General features: G+C 40.6%; 1 protein-coding gene across 1 annotated transcript in view; it reads left to right on the top strand.

Annotated features, from left to right (window-relative positions):
* OSBPL1A (oxysterol binding protein like 1A) overlaps positions 1-22,145 on the top strand; it is a 210,961-nt gene that overhangs the window by 176,500 nt on the left and 12,316 nt on the right. The window contains exons 19-22 of the mRNA XM_052660236.1: positions 14,581-14,715; positions 15,874-15,971; positions 17,105-17,287; positions 21,784-21,891. Of these exons, the coding sequence (XP_052516196.1) occupies positions 14,581-14,715; positions 15,874-15,971; positions 17,105-17,287; positions 21,784-21,891 (524 nt within the window). The remainder of the gene's footprint in view (positions 1-14,580; positions 14,716-15,873; positions 15,972-17,104; positions 17,288-21,783; positions 21,892-22,145) is intronic.

A 22,145-nucleotide genomic window follows, 5' to 3' on the forward strand; every position in this document is an offset into this window, starting at 1 on the left:
ACCCAATGTTGGGTTATATACTACCTGAAATGAATACTTTACATAACTGGAATTCAATCCTAAGTCTGTCTGTGATTGAAGCTTTTACTAAGCAGATTCCCATCTGAGCATTAATACTGGTGTTGGTTAGGAGTTTGAATTCTTTATTCCCTATTTCCTTACTCCCATCGTCCTTTAAAGGATTCTAATGTCATAATCCCATTGTCTTCTGTTTCCCCTGTTTTCTTTCTCTCCTTCTCTCCAATCCTTTTACGATTTGTCAGCAGGACTCACCCAGTGGTTAGGTCATGGGTCACCATGCTTAGTGCCTTTGGAAACCAGAGCCAGCGCCAGGTTGAGCAACCAAGGCATCCGGACACAAAATTTGAGTAGGTGCCTGCCCCTGAAGGCACTTCTGCTAAATGTCTTGGAGTCGTAGAATATTAATGTTCAGTTCAGTTCAGTCGCTCAGTCGTGTCCGACTCTTTGCAATCCCATGAATCGCAGCACGCCAGGCCTCCCTGTCCATCACCAACTCCCGGAGTTGACTCAGACTCGTGTCCATCGAGTCAGTGATGCCATCCAGCCATCTCCTCCTCGGTCGTCCCCTTCTCCTCCTGCCCCCAATCCCTCCCAGCATCAAAGTATTCTCCAGTGAGTCAACTCTTCGCATGAGGTGGCCACAGTACTGGACCTTCAGCTTTAGCATCATTCCTTCCAAAGAAATCCCAGGGTTGATCTCCTTCAGAATGGACTGGTTGGATGTCCTTGCAGTCCAAGGGACTCTCGAGAGTCTTCTCCAACACCACAGTTCAAAAGCATCAATTCTTTGGTGCTCAGCCTTCTTCACAGTCCAACTCTCACATCCGTACACGACCACAGGAAAAACCATAGCCTTGACTAGACGGACCTTAGTACTCGGCAGAGTAATGTCTCTGCTTTTGAATATGCTATCTAGGTTGGTCGTAACTTTTCTTCCAAGGAGTAAGTGTCTTTTAATTTCATGGTTGCAGTCACCATCTGCAGTGATTTTGGAGCCCCCCAAAATAAAGTCTGACACTGTTTCCACTGTTTCCCCATCTATTTCCCATGGAGTCATAGGACCGGATGCCATGATCTTCATTTTCTGAATGTTGAGCTTTAAGCCAACTTTTTCACTCTCCTCTTTCACTTTTATCAAGAGGCTTTTTAGTTCCTCTTCCCTTTCTGCCATAAGGGTGGTGTCATCTGCATATCTGAGGTTATTGATATTTCTCCCGGCAATCTTGATTCCAGCTTGTGTTTCTTCCAGTCCAGCGTTTCTCATGATGTACTCTGCATGTAAGTTAAATAAGCAGGGTGACAATATACAGCCTTGACATACTCCTTTTCCTATTTGGAACCAGTCTGTGGTTCCATGTCCAGTTCTAACTGTTGCTTCCTGGCCTGTATACAGATTTCTCAAGAGGCAGGTCAGGTGGTCTGGTATTCCCATCTCTTTCAGAATTTTCCACAGTTGATTGTGATCCACACAGTCAAAGGCTTTGGCATAGTCAATAAAGCAGAATAGGTGTTTTTCTGGAACGCTCTTGCTTTTTCGATGATCCAGCGGATGTTGGCAATTTGATCTCTGGTTCCTCTGCCTTTTCTAAAACCAGCTTGAACATCAGGAATTTCACGGTTCACGTATTGCTGAAGCCTGGCTTGGAGAATTTTGAGCATTAATTTACTAGCGTGTGAGATGAGTGCAATTGTGTGGTAGTTTGAGCATTCTTTGGCATTGCCTTTCTTTGGGATTGGAATGAAAACGGACCTTTTCCAGTCCTGTGGCCACTGCTGAGTTTTCCAAATGTGCTGGCATATTGAGTGCAGCACTTTCACAGCATCATCTTTCGGGATTTGAAATAGCTCTACTGGAATTCCATCACCTCCACTAGCTTTGTTTGTAGTGATGCTTTCTAAGGCCCAGTTGACTTCACATTCAAGGATGTCTGGCTCTAGATGAGTGATCACACCATCGTGATTATCCGGGTCCTGAAGATCCTTTTTGTACAGTTCTTCTGTGTATTCTTGCCATGTCATCTTAATATCTTCTGCTTCTGTTAGGTCCAGACCATTTCTGTCCTTTATAGAGCCCATCTTTGCATGAAATGTTCCCTTGGTATCTCTAATTTTCTTGAAGAGATCTCTAGTCTTTCCCATTCTGTTCTTTTCCTCTATTTCTTTGCATTGATCGCTGAAGAAGGCTTTCTTATCTCTTCTTGCTATTCTTTGAAACTCTTAATGTTAGATTGTTATAAAAGGGTGAGGAAGATCTGTTATATTGTAAATACTAAATTACTAAAGTGGAAATATTCTATCATTCTTAAAGTTACTTAGTACAACCAAATTCCATAAGAGATTTTAAAACTTTATCTGTTTTTTTTGCTCCTTTAACTCCTATTTCCGCTCTATATTTACTATAGAGTATTACCCTAACCTAATTTTTTTCATCTTTGTAAGTCTTTTATTGAGTACTCTATCATATTTTGTTATCCCAAAAGTATAGAGTAAAATTAAAATTTAAGAATTTATATTTTATGGCCATAAGACTTGAGTACTAAAAGTTTCAATTTCTTCTTACAGGAATGATCAAAATAACAAATGTTACAAAGTTTATGAAACTATACCAGAAAAGATAAAATGTTATTCATTAAAAAGGATTTTTTCATTTGGGTTAAGATATCTGAGAATGAATTTCATGCATTGCTAGAATGAGACAGGGCAGTAACAGTTATGTTCTTATTTTTTAGTAGATTTGAAGATTAAGAAGCCTTGCTTATATTAATAGATGGGAGTAGGAGTTCTGTGTTTTTTTAATATCTAGCAATATGCATTCTTTGGCCTTTTCCCGACTGTACGTTGAGTCAAATGGTAATATATCACCCATCAAAAATAATTTTTATGATCCACAAGTTGACAGCTCAATTAAGACTTCTTTTAACGTTATTGGAAGCCACATTAGAAAACTCTTTAACTTGCAGGAGGTCTTGTTACCCTCCCTGGAGTCCTGGGCCTCTGGGTCTCTGGGAAATGCAGCGGAGCTGCTTCGCCAGGGCTCTCAATTTCTATTCCTGTAACTCACATCTACTTTGCAATACTGAGAGTGGGTTGAGAAAACGGAAGATATTTTCCCTAAAACGTACCTTGTATAATCTTTTTTTCATGAAATTCTTTTGTCTTACCATGAGCTTTAAATGTTTTCCCTGAAAACCTCAGACTCATCTCATTCCCTTGATGCAGAGAACCTGCCAAGTGACCTCAGAACCAGACGCATCCCTGGTCAGTCACTGTCCGGACTGTGATGTTATTTTGGGGTTCAGATAAACACGCTGGTCTGTGCCACGACAACTGTCTCATTCTTGAATTCTAAATATAAGCTCTAGATAAGATCGGAGCTTTGCCCAAACGGGTACATTATAACATAAATACCGACTTAAGAGAACGGGAGGCAGACGAGCCAAAGTAGTTAAACAAAATGTGTCATCTCTACCACCCCACTCTACAGTGATCTGAAATGAATATCCAAGAAGTGACCGGAAGACCCTGCTTCTAATGTCAGGTCTTTGTCTTATGAGAAACAACAGGCCTTGACTTACGGAGATTTCCTTGGTACGAACCAGTACTGTATTTCTTTCTTCTTTTTTTTCAGCTTTTTATTTTGCATTGGGATACAGCCAGTTCACAGTGTTGTGATGGTTTCAGGTGAACAGCGAAGGCCCTCAGCCATGCATATACATGTATCCATTCTCTCCCAAACTCCCTCCCGTCCAGGTTGCCACATAACGTTGAGCCGAGTTAGCTGTGCAATACCATAAGACCTTGTTGGTTATCCATTTTAAATATAGCAGTGTGGCCAGTACTGTATTTCTAAACTTCCTTTGCTTGGCGCCCTGAAGATTTTCACACATTGGGGCAAAACTGCTACGCTAGGATTCAGGATGGTGTAAGGGGTGGGGTCTCCCACCCCTCCCTGCACCAAGTAAATGAAAAGTGAAAATGTTAGTTGCCCAGTCATGTCCAACTCTTTGCAACTCCGTGGGCTGTCCATGGAATTATCCAGGCAAGAATACTGACGTAGGTTGCCATTCCCTTCTCTAGGGGTTCTTCTCAACCTAGGGATTGAACCCGGGTCTTCTACATTGCAGGCAGATTCTTTATCAAACAAAGGGCGTTGTAAAAGAAGTGGGAAAAGGGCCACAGAGTGACTTCCAATGCAGGTGCATCCTCGGCCCATCAGTTCTTAGGTAGGAGTGCGTGTGGAGGGTGAGCACCCACGGGTCAGTTCCCCTTCAGCATCCCTGCCCATAGTCACAGGGAACCTTCGGGGACTACAGTGTGGAGACCGTGGCTCTGGTCCAAGCGTCCAGCCAGTGCTTTAGGCATCCTTCCATGTTCCCACCTGGTGCTGGCCTAGTAAGAAGGCTCGCGCAGCCTCCCAACCCTGACAATGTACAGCTACAAGACAGGAAGAACAGGAAAGGAATATATTGCCCTTCAATGCTTTTCTTGTCTTTTTCCTCCATGTGTTTTTTTTTTTTTTTTTTTTTGCCACTGGCTGCATCCAGCTATCCATGGTGTGGTTCATTCAGTTCACACACAGACACCCCTGTCCGGTGTGTCGTTCCTTTGTTTCTGGGTGGCGTGCTCCCCAGGGCTGGTCTGTGAGAGCCGAGGAGCAGAGGTGTAACCACAGAAAGAGGCAGGAGAGTGGCAGGCTTGTTCAGTCTGTGCATCCAGAGTGGTCCCCAAGGGCTGTCCTGCGAGGTCTTGGTGTGGCCACTTTGGGTGTGATTGGTGTATTAGGATGGCAAGAACCCCTCACGTGATGGTCAACTTATAGAGGACAGACCTCTTGTGGAGAGGGAGGGGACTGGGTAGCATGAGATGGGAAAGAGACCTCTGACCGTCCAAGGCCCTTCTGTGTAAGGAGGATACATTTTCACGTCTTTGGTAGCTGTGCAAGGTAGGAGGGCTGTTGCGGAGAGAGGATCCAGTGCTAACCTTGGCACACCCAGGGGACAGAACCCAGGCTGCTACCAGTGCTGCCCGTCAGTGAAGAACCTAGAAGCCCGCTTAGTGCTTGGGTCGCACACCTGGGTGAGCATCCTGCCTACTGGCAGACTTAGCTTAAGACCCAAGCTGAGCTGCTCTCTCTAACCCAGGTCTTAAATATTTGCACGGTTGGCCATTATGATGCTAGGCGTAACACTTATAAACTGTTTTTCATTTCAGACTTGGCCTTGCCTGTGGGTTGTTTATATAGTGCTTAAGGGACAAAGCAGCCTGCTTTTTTTTTTCTTCTCAGTTTGTCGGCTGATGAGCAGCTGCAATTAAGAGTTTCTTCGGTTTCATCATTGGTTGCTATTAATTTGCATGGATAAATTTAAACTTTGCTTTCAGCTGGGTCACAAGGTAGAATTGCCTGGCATAAATATTTAATTTTTCCAGCTGACTGAAGCTTTCAGTGATAAAAGCATTCTAGCTCATGTTTCTTCCTGAAACTTGACCTTCATAATATGCATTGTTGCTTTTCCTATTACTGGAATATATACCCTATTCATTGGTTGTATACAGCATCTAGAGAATCCAGTACCAAACTTCATTGTCTTGTAAGTAAAAATGGTGTCTCTGTGAGTTTCCAAGAGGGAGCGAAATATAATTTGTATTGCCAAGTTTTTCATTATATATCCATTATATAAATTTCATTATATAAATTTAAATTTAAGCAATTAAAATAATTGTAACATTTAGCTCAGTTCAGTCGCACAGTGATGTCTGACTCTTTGCAACCTCGTGGACTACAGCATGCCAGGCCTCCCTGTCCATCACCAACTCCTGGAGTCCACCCAAACCCATGTCCATTGAGTCGTTGATACCGTCCAACCATCTCATCCTCTGTTGTCCCCTTCTCCTCCTGCCCTCAATCTTTCCCAGCATCAGGGTCTTTTCAAATGAGTCAGCTCTTCGCATCAGGTGGCCAAAGTATTGGAGTTTCAGCTTCAACATTAGTCCTTCCAATGAACACCCAGGATTGATCTCCTTTAGGATGGACAGGTTGGATCTCCTTGCAGTCCAGGGGATTCTCAAGATTCTTTTCCAACACCACAGTTCAAAAGCATCAATTCTTTGACACTCAACTTTCTTCACAGTCCAACTCTCACATCCATACATGACCACTAGAAAAACCATAGCCTTTGACTATATGGACCTTTGTGGACAAAGTAATGTCTCTGCTTTTTAGTATGCTGTCTAGGTTGGTTATGGGGCTTCCCTGGTGCTCAGACAGTAAAGCATCTGCCTTTAATGAAGGAGACCCAGGTTCAATCCCTGGGTCGGGAAGATTCCCTGGAGAAGGAAATGGCAACCCACTCCAGTATTCTTACCTGGAGAATTCCATGGATTGAGGAGCCTGGTAGGCTACAGTCCATGGGGTCGCAAAGAGTCGGACATGACTGAGCGACTTCACTTCACTTCACTTCTAGGTTGGTTATAACTTTCCTACCAAGTTTAATAATAATTACAGGCTAATAGAGGCAAAAAAATTGCAAGTTCATTGCTATATTTTAAATAATCTGTTAGACTGTTCTACGCAGTTGAGGTGGTTTTTATGGTTGTCTGGATCTGTATTTGTATGTTCTATCAGGGCTTTTTCTGTCCCTTCCACTCCCTGTTACTTGGGCCACAAGCTTGCCTTTTCATTTTCTTGAATGCTTGCATTCTGAGTTGCTGAAGGAAGCAGGAGGAAGGTGTTTAAGTTATTCTTGATTACAAAATTGGATTTAAAGACCCTTTTAGAATTTGGGAAGCTTTTCAAATGATTAAAAAGGAATCTACCCATTGAATGGATGATAAACCCATGTCCTTTGTGACTTGGTCTCCAGAGTTGACACCACACTCTTTCATTGACTTGCTGATTCATATGAAGTCTAACCAACAGGTGCTAAATAGCCAGTATCTAGCAGGCTTGTGACTGTCCCATTCTTGCTTGTTTATTTTCTCAGGAATATATATGTGAGGGTATGGCAATGCATAGCATAGAGATAAAAGATTAAGGCCCTAGGCCTGGATTGCCATCTGGTGTCGTCATCATTGTCTAGTTGCTAAGTCATGTCTGACTCTTGTGACCCCATGGACCGTAACCTGGCAGGCTCCTCTGTCCATGGGATTCCCCAGGCAAGAATACTGGAGTGGGTTGCCATTTCCTTCTCCAGGGGATCTTCCTAACACAGGAATCGAACGGGTCTCCTGCATTGCCGGTGGATTCTTTACCGACTGAGCTACATGGAAGCCCTGAGCCACCAGGATTATGTGTGTGTATGTGTGCGCTCAGTCCTGTCCAACTCTTTGTGGCCCCGTGGACGGCAGCCCACCAGGCTCCTCTGCCCGTGGAGTTTTCCAGGCAAGCATACTGGAGTGGGGTGCCATTTCCTACTCCAGGGGATCTTCCCAACACAGGGATCGAACTCGCATCTCTTGCATTTCCTGCTTTGGTAGGCGGATTCTTTACCAGTAGCGCCACCTGGGAAGCCCACCATCATTGTGAAAGCAACAGGTGTCACCCACTGGCATATCTTTTGTTCCCTCAGTGAGTGTTTAATAGTTGTTCTAGTATTTTTAGGGGGAAAAGTTCAAATTCAAACTTCCAGGTAAAGTCCTTCATTCCTTTACTGAATAAATCCTTTTAAAATTCCTTTAAACCTCACCCTGCTCGTGTGCACCACAAAGCAAAATGTAGAAACGAGAGCAGAGTCAGAAATGGCATCACTCATGTCACATACCGTCAAGGGCCAGGGCTCACATCGCCGCCCTGGTGAAGCCCCTGTCGTCTTGGCGATTGGACCAGACAGCCAGCCTTGGCAGAACTACACGATGCCTCCCGGCTGGGGCGGGGAGGAGGGGAGAGAGAGGTGTCCTTCCCTCACTCCCTCACCTGTTAAGGTCAGAACTCAAGCCACGCTGCCCACAGGGTGGCGCTTCTGCAGCTTGGTTGCCAGGTGACAGGACACGGTATCCCAGCCTTTGAAGCCACCTTGCCTCCTCACAACCTTGGAGGGCTTGGCCGTCTTGCATGTGCTGCTAACAGTAGTGATCCCATAGTTGACATGCATTGCTCGCCTAATGTATGCCTGGCGCTGTTGTGAGTGTTTCGTGTGAGCTAACTAATCTAATCCCAAAAGCGAAGTCCCCACTTGGTGGAGAAGTGACACCAGCATTAGGTAGCAGGGGCATGTGCTCTCAGCCCATTCTTTTCTTTTATTCTTTTCAAGTTATAAGATGCATACAGTGTAATGGTTACCATTCTAACTGTAAGCGTGTGGTTCAGTGGCATTTGTACTTTATCCTTGCGCTGCTTCACCGCTCTCTCTCCACAAAACTCTTTTCATCTCTTGTAGCCGATGCTCTGCATCCCTGCATCAGCAACTCCCCCTCCGCCCCTCTCCCCCACACCCAGCCCTGGCAGCCACTATTGTGCCCTCTGTTCAGAAGGCCTTCTTTCAGCCACAACACTGCTGTCCCGGGACCCCAGGACTGGACCATCCTGAGTGTATCTAGCTGCTCCTCCTTTTCCATCATGCCAGATACACTGTATTTCTTTTGTCTATTTTATGACTAGGATAATGTCAGCCTGTGTGTCCTAAGGTGGTCCACTTTCCATGGTTCGAGGTTGTCAGCTTCCCCATCCCTTCCTTTGGCCAGGCTGAAAGTGTTAAGATTTTTAAATTGTATCTCTTGTTTTACCCCTGATTGTAAGAGAAATACACGTCCCTTTAAGCAAATTTAGAAAATACAGAAAAGCGCAAAGATCATCAAGATTACCTGGCCTTCCAACTCCTAGAGACAACCGCTGTTAACTTTTTGATACCGCTACCTTCTAGTATTTCTCTATATAACATACAGTTTACAAAATATTTTTAAACATGTTTCATTGTAACCTACTTTTTCACACATTTTCCCATGTGAACTAGCATGCATCATTCAACAAGAGGCTTCTGAGCTCAGGGAGTTTGTATTCCAGTGAAAGAGTCGAGAGAGGCTAGTGCTTTGTGATAAATGCCCAATCAGAGTAAACTCGGGGGCAGTGGGAATACACAGGAGCACATGGGGGCAGGGGCACTTGTGTTGTGCTCTGTTCTGAGGGCATGAGGACACAGGCAAGTATGAGCTATTATCCCTTCCCTCAGGAATTGTATCACTGGGTACTTAGCAAGTTGTGTTGGTTAATACTCCTGACATAGCAGCAGGTCATCCAATCTGTGATCAGATGCTCACTGGTACAATACAGATTATGTGTTCCAGGAGCTGGGAAAGATGAGAAATCAAGGAGGAGAGGCTTGAACTGGGCTTTGAAGTTCTACCGGGGAAGAGATACCCAAAAAAAAAAAAAAAATTAAGGGAAGTGAGGGCATTCCAGGTCAGGATTGGCTGTAACAAGACATTTATGTTTTTAAACATTAATTAATTAGACTGGGCGGGATCTTTAGTTGCAGCATGTGGGATCTAGTTCCCTTGAACAGGGCTCGAATCTACACCCCCTGTGTTGGGAGCGTGGAGTCTTAACCACTGGACCCTCCAGGGAAGTCGCATAATGAGACTTTTAGTCTGGTGTCTAAAGCAGCGCCTGGCACCTAGTAGGTGCTGAGTTAAAAGTTTTTAGAAAGATATGTTGGAAGAATTTTATTTCTATATGTGTACTTTGTATGGTCAAGTTGCTTTAAAAGAGACCATCTTGGTGGACTTTTTTTTTTTTTTTTTTTTTTAGGTACAACTGACAGATATTTAAAGTCTGTATCAAGATGATTGGATGTATGTATGTATTGTGACAGGATTCCCCCATCAAGCTAATTAACACACCCAGCCCCTCACATGTGTAGCATTTTTTGGTGACAGCATTTAAGTTCTCCTCTTCTTTCATTTTTACAAAACAGCATTATCAGTTGTCTACCATGTTATGTGGTAGATCCTCGGGACTTATTCATATTATAACTGAAAGTTCATACACTTTTACCAACTTCTGCCTAATTTCCCAACTCTGAAGCCCTTAGGCAATGACTTTCTACTATGTTTTTATTGGTTCAATTTTTTTTTTTTTTTATGGTTCACCTATATGTGATGCAATGCCGTATTTGTCTGTCTGGTTTATTTCACTTAGCATAAGTACCTCCAGTTTCATCCGTGTTGTCATAAATGGCAAGATTTCCTTTTGTGAGGCCAAGTAATATTCATGTATATGTGCACGTATAGATATACACACACACACCCATGTTTTCTTGATCGATTTATCCATTGATGGACACTTGGCTTGTTTCCATTGTGTATTCTTGGCAAGAATTAATTGACCATAAATGCATGGATTTATTTCTTGGCTCTCTATTCCATTCATCCACCTGTCCATTTCTATGCCAATTCTGTACTATTTTGATTAGTATATCTTTGTGATATAGTTTGGAATCGGGGGGCTCGATGCCTCCAGCTTTGTTGCTCTTTCTCAAGATTGGATATTCAAGGTCTTTTGTGGTCCTGTACAAATTTCAGGATTGTTTTTCCTTTATCTGTGAAAAAATGCCACTGGAATTTTGATAAGGATTGCATTGACTACATCACTTTGGGTAGTTTGGACATTTTAACAACTTTTGTAATCCATGGGGCTTCCCTGGTGGCTTAGAGGATAAAGCGTCTGCTCGCAATGTGGGAGACCCGGGTTCGATCCCTGGGTAGGGAAGATCCCCTGGAGAAGGAAATGGCAACCCACTCCAGTACTCTTGCCTGGAAAATCCCATGGACGGAGGAGCCTGATAGGCTATAGTCCATGGGGTCGCAAAGAGCCGGACATGACTGAGCGACTTCACTTCACTTCTTGTAATCCATGAGTACAGAATATCTTTCCATTTATTCCTGTCTTCTGTGATTTCTTTTGTTAACGTCTTACAGTTTTCAGTGTATAGATCTTTCACCTCCTTGGTTAGATTTATTCCTAAGTATTTTATTCTTTTTGATGATATTGTAAATGGGATTGCTTTCTTAATATCTTTTTCTGATAGCTTATTCTTGGTGTATTGAAACACAACTGATTTTTGTAAGTTGGTTTTGTACCCTGCAACTCACTGAACTCACATAATGGTTCCATTGGTGTTTTGGTGGAGTCTTTAGGGTTTTCTATTTATAATATCATTTGCAAATAGAGATAATTTTACTTCTTACTTCCTAATTTGAATGCCTTTTCTTTTTCTTGCGTTAGTACTCTGGCTAGAACTTACCATGAAAGGATGAATTTTGTCAAATGCTTTTTCTGCATCTATTGAGATGATCATGTATTTCTATTCTTCATTTTACTAATGTGGTATATAATATTGATTGATTGGCTTGTGTTGAACCATCCTGCTTCTCTGGACTAAATCCCACTTGATCATGGTGTATGACCCTTTAAATGTATTGTTGAGTTCAGCTTGGTAATGTTTTCTTTTACATCTGTGTTCATCGTGGATATTGGCCTATAATTTTTTTTTCTGGGTCTGCTTTTGTCCTTCTCTGGTTTTAGTGTTAGGATAATGTTGACCTTGTAAAATGACTGGAAATGTTCCCTCCTCTTCTGTTTTTGAATAGTTTGAGAAGGATCAGTATTAATTTTACTTTAAGTGTCTGGCAGAATTCACCAGTAAAGATATCTGGTCTTAGACTTTTGTTTGTTGACAGGTCTTTGATTACTGCTTCAGTCTCTTTACTAGTAATTGATCTGTTCAGATTTCCTATTTCTACATGATTCAAGTTTGGTAGGTATGTTGTTTCCAGAAATTTATCCATTTCTGAGGTTGTTCATATTTCTTCCTACAGTCTTGATTCCACCTTGTGATTTATCCAGCCCAACATTTCTCATGATGTACTCTGCTTATAAGTTAAATAAGCAGGGTGACAATAGATAGCCTTGTTGTACTCCTTTCCCAATTTTTAACCAGGCCGTTCTAACGGCTATTTCTTGACTTGCGTGCAGCTTTCTCAAGAGACAGGTAAGGTAAGGTGGTCTGATACTCCCTAATGTTTATGTTTAGGATTCTGTTTTTTAATCTTCATTCTAGATTTAAAAGTGAACTACTTTGCCCCATTCAATATTTGACTATCCTTCAGTTAAATTTTTCTGTAAAGAAAATGACCATGATTGAATGAACAGATTGGAAGTACTGCTCCTCCCTTTGATGTTAAAAGAAAATCTGACTTCCAGGCAGCAGTGGTAGGAGTACAAATAGGATAAAGGCTTTTTGGAAGGCATTCAGCTTGGGAGTAATGGTAAAAATTTTAAATGAGTGCACACCTTTGACCTAAAAAACCCACTTATAGAAATTTACTTTAAAACCATATTTGCTCATGTTCTAAAAGATTAAATTGTTCATGGTATGGCTATATACCATAGTATATAGTCCATGGTATAGCTATATACCATAAGTGAAAGTGAAGTTATTCAGTCATGTCTGACTCTTTGCAACCCCGTGGACTGTAGCCTATCAGACTTCTCCATCTGTGGGGGTCCAGGCAAGAATACTGGAGTGGGTTGCCATTCCCTTCTATATATATATAGACTTAAAAATTTTTTTAAATGAATAAGTGTAGCATTTGCTAATGTGCCCAGAACTAGTCTTAAGTGTTTTGCAAGTATTGGTCTTAGAAGAATGCTTTGTAGTAGATTATGCTATATACATTGTTAGATTAATGCCACGGTATTGTAAGGAAGCTGGCAGAGTTTAACTGGGCCAGAGTTGCATGACTGCTAAATGAGAGAGCCTGTCATGGAGCTCAGTCTGGTTCTGATGTCTTAACCACTGAACAGTACAGGGATTACAAAGAGCTTGACAGACTTAGTGATGTACTGTACGTGTGTGTAAGACCTCCAAACACCGGGACAGCAAAAAAGGCAAGTCAGTGAGCCAGTACACAGAGTGGATGCCATGCTTTTAAAAAATCCAGTAAGGTATATGTGTACACACACGTACACACATGTGTGTAAATACACAGTAGTGTACCCCAAACTGTTGTTGATGCTTTGCCTCTAAGGACAGGAGCATTTTCATGTTTTTACTTCTATTACTGAGCATTGCATACTCCTCTTTTTTTAAAAAAAAAAAAAGAAAAAACCCATGAAGGTATTTTAAGTAAAAGAGAGAGTCTGAGACATCTCAGTTAAGACAAGCCTTGGCAGTCCCCCCTTTCTTGACTTGGCCCACCAGTGAGTTTCTGCATTTACCAAGATCTCAGGGTGTTACATAGTAAAGAGCCTTCTGTTCTTTATCTCCTTATACGTTCCTGTTCTCCTTTGTCTTCCCAGAGAGGCAGTGTAAACCTATCATTTCTTTTCATTACATTGAGATGCTATATCTGTCTGCATTCTGCAGTGTTTTATGATAATAAATGAGCTTCTTTTGTGTGTGTGCGTGTGCACATGCTGGTTGTAGTTTTGTGAAGGTCACTTTATTCTTAATTGTGCACATGTGTAAGAATGTAGATGTTTAGAGGGGTGGGAGGAAGCAGATGGCATTCAACCTGGATGGTGCCTTGGGGTTGTTCACATGATCGTGGTTTTAGTTAGCAGGTTTCACGAAAGACCTGATTCCCACGAGAAAGGTAAATAATGATAGGTGGAAGGTTGGGAAGATTATCAGAATAATCTAGAGAAAACCAAGATAAGTTTGTTATCTAGTGAATTTTTTTTTTTAAGATCCTGTGGTGCTCCTGTTTGCTGGCAGGATATGGTAGTGGAAGTGACAGTGTTAGTTGCTCAGTTGTATCCGACTCTTTGCTTCCCCATGAACTGTAGCCCACCAGGCTCCTCTGTCCATGCAGTTCTCCAGGAAAGAATACTGGAGTAGGTTGCCATTCCCTTCTCTAGGGGATCTCCCGACCCAGGGATTGAACCCAGGTCTCCTATGTTGCAGGTGGGTTCACCTTCTGAGCCACCAGGGAAGCCCCAGGATATGGTAAATAGAGGTGAAAGGTTGCAATTGAGGTTAGAGGACCCCTGCCCAGTCATTAAATTATTCTCGGAAGTCTACATGATTGTGTCATTCTATCAGACAGAATTTAATATCTATTCTGTGAAATATACATTAGCCGTCTAGCACCCTAGTTCATAATGCATATGAATGTGCTCAGAAAACCTCAATATTGTCTGTGAAAAGCAGTCTGAAGTTCTTTTGAAAAATCATCCCCCAAAATGGTCTCTGTGGTAGCTTCCTAGCCCAGTGTGGAGATGTTTGGTCTTTGCGTCCCCATCACCTTTATTTGTCATTTGCTAATTCTGAGCTGAGGCAGACTTAGTAACAGTCATCATCTCACTGATCACTAGGAGAGTGCAAGCTCCTTGAAGCCAAGGAAGATCGTCTGGGTAGTCTTTGTATTTCCTTCAAGGCCTAGAACAGTATATATTCCACATGGTTAGATGATCTGGGAACACTTAGGAAATTGAACTAATACTAATTAAATTTCCTGGGTCGCTGTTTTCTGTGACTTTCTTTCCAGGAACCTGTTATGTCGGGACAGAAGCATGTAGGTTTGCTGTGTATTTTGGACATCAGTTTCCATTTTCTTATTCACTAGGAACTCTCCAAGATCACCATGCCAGTTATATTTAATGAGCCTTTGAGCTTCCTCCAGCGACTCACTGAATATATGGAGCATACATACCTCATCCACAAGGCCAGTTCGCTCGCTGATCCTGTGGAAAGGATGCAGGTGCGTGTCACCAAGCCCTGGGAAAGACTGAAGTCTTGGAAGGTCTTCTCTGCCACCTCCCCTGCCTCCCCGCCCCCAACCTACATGCACAGAAGTCATGTTACGTTTAATGCAAAATGTTATTAATACATAGCATGTTTGGATTGTCATCTGTGTTCCTTCCACAGACCAGTGAGGATTGGAAGAAAGCAGAAAGGTCCAAAACCAAACCTGAGTTTGGTGAGCTGTTTCTGAGTCATTGTTTTAGAAAGTGGCATTGTGTTGGGGGAAGACAATTCAGCCTTTCAGACTTCTCAGAGTGTTTCTAGGAAGACATGTACATACATACACATATAAATAAATGTATTTATGCTTATGTGTTTATATAAATATACACATACTACTATAGGTTAAAAAAGAGGACAAGAAGGAATTGTACGTCTTGATTTTTTTTTTGAAGGGAAATATTCATGTGATGTATATGGATGGACTAGACACAGGGAGAGTGGATACATTGTTCTCCTTCCAACAAAGCAATAGCATTCTAAATGGAGTCTTGTGTCCTTTCATGTATGTAAAGCAGCTTTTCCCAACCTCACTGGACTTGATACCAATTTGTTTGGTTTTATCTCTTCACCCCATCCTAAAAGGGATGTGAAAGTGTTAGTCACTCAGTCACATCTGACTCTTTGTGACCCAGTGGACTGTAGCCCACCAGGCTCCTCTGTCCATGGGATTTCCCAGACAAGAATACTGGAGTGGGTTGCCATTCCCTTCTCCAGGGCATCTTCTAGATCCAGGGATCAAACCTGAGTCTCCTGCATTGCAGGCAGATTCTTTACCATCTGGTGATGTACTTTTTAGAAATTTTAAAGGAATTAAAAGTAATGTCAGATTTGAGAGTCTTTTTTTTAAAGTCCTTGAGAGTATTTGTAACACTGTGAGTATATTATAAAAACCACAGTTGGGATGATTTACAGGAAGAGACTCAGAGTCATTTTCATTCTGAATATCCACATTGGCTTATTAGTTTGCTTATTAAGCCATCTTAAAAATACAACATAATTAAACTCCGCAGAATCATTTTGTAAATTACTGTCTTCAGCAAAATTTCAGTTCCTGAAAGAATGAGGAGCCAGCGAGGCTATTTTTAACTTATGCTAACGCTCTGTCCCACAGTGTGTAGCTGCATTTGCTGTCTCCGCTGTTGCTTCGCAGTGGGAACGCACTGGAAAGCCTTTCAACCCACTTCTGGGAGAGACTTACGAATTAGTTCGGTAAGATCTTCCACTCTATTCCAGGCGGATAGTTGAATTTGCATGATTTATATAGCTCTTCAAATGAAAATGGATATTTTTTGAGCATTTACCAACATTTTGTATGACTGGAGAAAAGGTAACAACTTTGATGTTTGCTTCTGTGATAGTTGTTATTTTAGAGATTGTCAAAAATATGAAAGCATATATAAAGTGGACCATTATTACAAGTAAAGACAAGAATTTCAGTATTCCTGATCTTGCAAGATTAGCTATCATCCTTTCTAGTTATGTAGCCCATTAGGATAGATTTCTAAAAAATAACTGTATAAAATATATTAGCATAAACTTAGATCGTTGGCATAGAGGCAATGAATGTATCTAAGGGTGCAGTACTGCCTGCCTGCCCGCAATCGCTTGCTTCTTTACACACAGTTAGATAATTCATTTGGCTTTTATTTTTTTGAATCTTTCTCGTCTATCCACGAGTTTTGATCTCATTTATTCCCTAGATGTTTGAAAAGGAGACACTTTAGATTCTTCTGTCTTAGTATAAGGGATGATAAGTTTTAACTTAAGGGATGATAGTATAAGGGATGATGGGATGATAAGTTTTAAATTTACATGGCTAATATTGTCAATTCATGAAAATCACTGCAATTCATGGGTATTCCTTGTTTTAATGTGTTTAGCTCAATGTATAATAACATTGGTTTTAGTTGTTTGGGGTGCATTTTTGAAGTTTCTCATGTATTGTCCTTTTCATCGGGATGATAATAAAGAATTGTTCAGTTTGTCAAATCCATTTCCTTAATACTTTAACATTGCTTTTGAAAAAGATTTATTTTTAATTGGAGCATAGTTGCTTTACAATGTTGTGTTGGTTTCTGCTGTACAACAGCATGACTCCGCTCTAAGTATACATATATCCCCTTCCTCTTGAGCTTCCCTCTCACCCGCGCACCCCCCTTCCCACCTCTCATCATCATAGAGCACCAAGCTGAGCCCTCTGTGCTATACAATGGCTTCTGATGTATGTTTTACGCATGGTAGTACATATATTAACATTGCTTTCAGACTGAAATGACAATAATGTATATATTTTGTGGTGAGTTTATTATAACACTACCTTTTTTTTTTTCTTTAATCTTAAGAGATGACCTCGGTTTCAGACTCATCTCTGAGCAGGTCAGCCATCACCCACCCATTAGTGCATTTCATGCTGAAGGATTGAACAATGATTTCATCTTTCATGGCTCAATCTATCCCAAACTGAAGTTCTGGGGGAAGAGCGTAGAAGCAGAACCCAAAGGAACCATCACGTTGGAGCTTCTTGAGTGAGTTGGAATCATACCTTTTACTCATTTCATGTGTACATACTCATTAGTATATACACTTACACACAGACCTGACCTTGTTGTTCAAAAGCTGGAGAAAACAAAGCTGCTTTTATAAGACATAAATTTTCTGCTGTCATGTAAAAGAATTTGAGAAACGTGGCAACAGCCGTGGTTAATCAGCCTAGGTATGTGTAAACAGTTTAACTATGACAGTGGTTTATTTAGATCTATTTTAAGATTAAATGGAGTTAATCAGTCCGTGACATTATCATGGTAATAATGCCTTGTTTAATCATCTTTTACAATGAATTCACTTTGAGAAATATTGAAATAACAATCACATTGGCACATCTTAGACATTAGGTTAGTTGAAAGTTCTCTCCTTTTGCGATATAAGAAGATTGCCATGAAATATCTCTCCATTTATTTGTGTTGTCTTCAATTCTGTTCATTACCGTCTTACCATTTTCAATATACAGGTCTTTCACTTCCTTGCTTAAATTTATTTCTAGGTATTTTTTTTTGATGCAATTGTAAGTAAAATTGTTAATTCTGTGCTCATGGATTGAACAGGTACTGTTAAACTTTGTCATCCTATACAAAGCAGTGTACAGATTCAGCACAGTCTCTATCAAAATTCCAATAACATTTTTTGCACAAATTAAAGACAATGCTACAGTTTGTATGGGATCACAGAAGACCCCAAATTGGCAAAGCAGTCTTGAGAAAGAAGAACAAAGCTGGAGGCATCATGCTCCCTGATTTCAAACCGTATTACAAAGCTATAGTAATTAAAAGATATGATATTGGCATTAAAACAGATATATAAATCAATGAAACAGAGTAGAGAGCCCAAAAAATAAGTCCATGCAAGTAGGGTCAATTAATTTAAACAAAGAATCCAAGAATATACAGTGGAATGACAGTGTTCTCAGTGGTGGTGGAGAAATTGGACAGACACATGCTCAAGAGTGAAGCTGGACCACTGGTTTACACTACACACAAAATTGACTCAAAATGGATTACAAACTTGAACCTAGGACTGAAAGTCATAAAACTTCTAGGAGGAAACACAGGTGGTGGACTCCTTGACATAGGTCTTGGCAATGATGTTTTGAATCTGACACCAAAGAGAATAAAAGCAAAAATAAACAAGTGGGACTATATCAAATTAAAAAGCTTCTGCACAGTAAAGAAAACCATCAACAAAATGAAAACGCAGCCTACTGAATAGGAGAAGATACTTGCAAATCATATAGGGTAACATCCAAAATACATAAAGAACTCATACCACTCAGTAGCAAAAGAAAAAAAAGTAATTAAAAAATGGGCCGAAAATCTGAATGGACATCTTTTTCAATGAAGACATACAGATGATCAACAGGAATGAGAAGATAATGTATGTCATTAATCAAGAAAATGTAAATCAAACCACAGTGGAAGGGAACCCTTGTGCATGGTTGGCAGATGTAAATTGGTTCAGTCTCAATGGAAAACAATTTGGAGATTCCTCAAAAAATTAAAAGTAGAACTACCGTGATCCAGCAATTCCACTTTGGGATAATACTTAGCCAAGGATAACAAAAACATTATCTCAAAAAGATTTCTGCACCCCCATGACATTATTACACATATTATACCTGTATAATGTGTTATATTAATATATGTATACCTGTTCCACACAACAGCCAAGATTTGGAAGTAACCCAAGTATCCATCATTAGATGAATGGATAATGAAATTGTGGTACACACACATACACGAATATTATTCAGCCATTAAAAAGAATGAAATCTTGCCACTTGCAACAACATGGTTGGACCTCAAGGACATTATGCTAAGTGAGAGAAGTCAGAGAAAGACAAATACTCTATGACCTCCTTATATGAGAAAAAGAAGGAGAAGGAGGAAAAGTAATAAACAGAATTTAATCCTAGAGTGACTCAGATATTGAAATTTGTATCAAAGATTTTAAAGCAGCTGTTATAATTATACTCCATGACATAAAGATGAATACTCTTAAAGTGAATAGAAAGACATTGAAGCAAAGAAATTGACATATTTCTGGAAATTTTAATACTGAAAAAATACAATAACAAATGTAATAGCTGGGATAGACTCAACAGCAGAATAAAGATAATAAAATCTGTACAGAATCCACAGGCTGAAAGCTATAAAACCCTGGTTACAGGAATCAAAGGCTGTCTGAGTAATGGAGCGTCTACCATGCCTCACTGTACTTGGAATCCTTAATGTAATTCATATGTTTGTTCTCCTTTAATTGATCTATAAACAGTGTGTATTAACACAATCCAAATTTAAAAGTCCTAGGATGAATTTTGGTAGATCAAGAGATAGGGGATCCTAAAATTTGTTTGGAAAGACAAATAAAACACTGTAGCCAAAATAGTTTTGAAAAGGAAGAACAGAATGATAGACTCCTACCTCCTAATTTTAAGACTTTACAGTGAAGCTGTTGCCATCGAGACTGTTGTATTGACAGAAAGACAGACACATACATCAGTGGAACAGAGAATAGCATCCAAAAACTGACCCACAGAAACATGGTCCATTGATTTTTCATGAAGGTGAAAGAAAGCACTATTCAGTAATGAAGGGTAGTCCTCTCTACAAATGGTGTGAGAACAGTTCAACATGCATGTGTTAAAAAATGAACCTCAACTTACACCTCACATCCTAGGCAAAAATGATCCCAACATAGATCATAGGCGAAAATCTAATGTACAGCTTTAAGCTTTTGGAAGAAAGCAAGAGAAAATGTTTATGACTTTGGGTTATGCAATGACATCTTATAATACCAAAGGATAATCTAGAAGAAACAAAATTGATAGATTTTATAAAAATCTGTTGTTCAGTGAAAAACACTCTTAAGAGAACAAAGAGAGAAGTTAGAGATGGATAAACATTATTTGTGAATCATTTATCAAGAAAGAACTTGAATATATAAAGCATTCTCAAAACAGTAAGAAAACAGACAACCCAGTAAGAAATTAGACAAAAGATGTGAACAGATACTTTACCAAAGAGATGTATGAATGACAAATGAGCACACAAAAATATGCTCAACAGCATCGGTCATTAGAGAAATGCAAAATTAAAATCATAGTGAGATACCACTGCACACCTATTAGAATGTCTGAAATCAAAATTTTTAGAGCTGACAGTATCAAGTGCTGACTAGGATGCAGGGCAGCCAGAAATCTCATATATTACTGGGGGATCTGGTAAAAGAGTAGAGCTACCCTGGAGAACAGTCTGGCTGTTTCTTACAGAGCTGACCTTCTGTTAACCAGATGATTCAGTTCACTCATAGGCATTTACTCTGGAGAAATAAAGAGGTGTATTTTCACAAAGACCCATGCCCAGATGTTTATAGGAGTGTTACTTATAATCACCAAGAACTGAAAGCAACCCAGCATGCTTCAGTGAGTAAATGGTTAAAGGAAAGGAAAGGAAAGTGAAGTCGCTCAGTCATATCTGACTCTTTGCGACCCCTTGGACTGTAGCCTACCAGGCTCCTCCCTCCATGGGATTCTCCAGGCAAGAGTACTGGAGTGGGTTGCCAATTCCTTCTCCAGGGGATCTTCCCGACCCAGGGATCGAACCCGGGTCTCCCGCATTGAAGGCAGACGCTTTAACCTCTGAGCCACCAGGGAAGCCCAGATGGTTAAACTGTGATACATTTGTGTAGTAGAATACTACTCAGAAATAAGAACAAATTATTGATACATAGAATTTAAAATGTATTATACAAATGAAGCTAATCTCAAAGGGGACATGATGTATTATCCCATTTATATGACACTGTAGAAAAGGCAAAACTATTGCAATGGAGAACAGATGAGTTGTTTAGGAATTCCAGGTGGGGGAAGGTTTGACCATGGAGGGTCAGCATGAGCGAATTGGTGGAGGGTGTGATGGAACTGGTGGTTGTGGTACTAGTTACAATGATCTACACATGCGCTGAAGCTCACAGAACTAGATAACACCAAGAAAAGAGAATTTTACTGCTTGTGAATTAAAAATACATTTAAGCATAAGTGTACGAAATGAGTGTTTTCAAAAGCAAAGAATGTGTAAAATTGGAACTTACATACACAAGTTTTTCCCTTTGGCAAGCTGGAAAGTACCAAATAGACCATTTTTCTTTTCTACCTCTAACTTAATTTATTATGTTTTCCCAAACTTTTGAAGGCTTAAGATGGTTATGTACATAGTTTAATTTGGAGTTTGGTAGAAGCATAGTTTTGTTTTTAAGTTTTTGCATCCTTTTAAGAAACAATAAGAATCAACCAGATGATACCTATTTTACTGGGATTAACATCAGCAGTTTTTATAGTCTTAGAGTTGAGTGCTCTCCAGCAGCCTGATAGGTTATCCTGAGTTATGGCATTTGAGGCAGATGTGCTTTTTAAACAGAGTAACACTTCTCACTTCTTTGTCTGGGCTTTGGCTTTCTTTTTGTTTTCTAGACACAATGAAGCATATACGTGGACGAATCCTACATGCTGTGTGCACAACATCATCGTGGGAAAGCTCTGGATTGAGCAATACGGCAACGTGGAGATCACAAACCACAAGTGAGATGGTTCATCGTCCCCGTCCCTTCATTTGCATCAGAGGGGTCTGGTAGTCTTTCTGTAAAAGTTCTAGTAGAGGACATCCCTGGCGGCCCAGTGGTTAAGACTTCGCACTTCCCATGAAGGGGGCCTGGGTTTGATTCCTGGTCCAGGAATGTAGATTCCACATGCCATGTGGTGTGGCCAAAAAAAAAGTGCATTGCGTTACAAGGAGTTTCCTGGCAGTCCAGTGGTTAAGACTCCACACTCTCACT

Source organism: Budorcas taxicolor, chromosome 22, assembly GCF_023091745.1.
Source record: "Budorcas taxicolor isolate Tak-1 chromosome 22, Takin1.1, whole genome shotgun sequence".
In the NCBI taxonomy this organism is placed as follows: Eukaryota; Metazoa; Chordata; class Mammalia; order Artiodactyla; family Bovidae; genus Budorcas; species Budorcas taxicolor.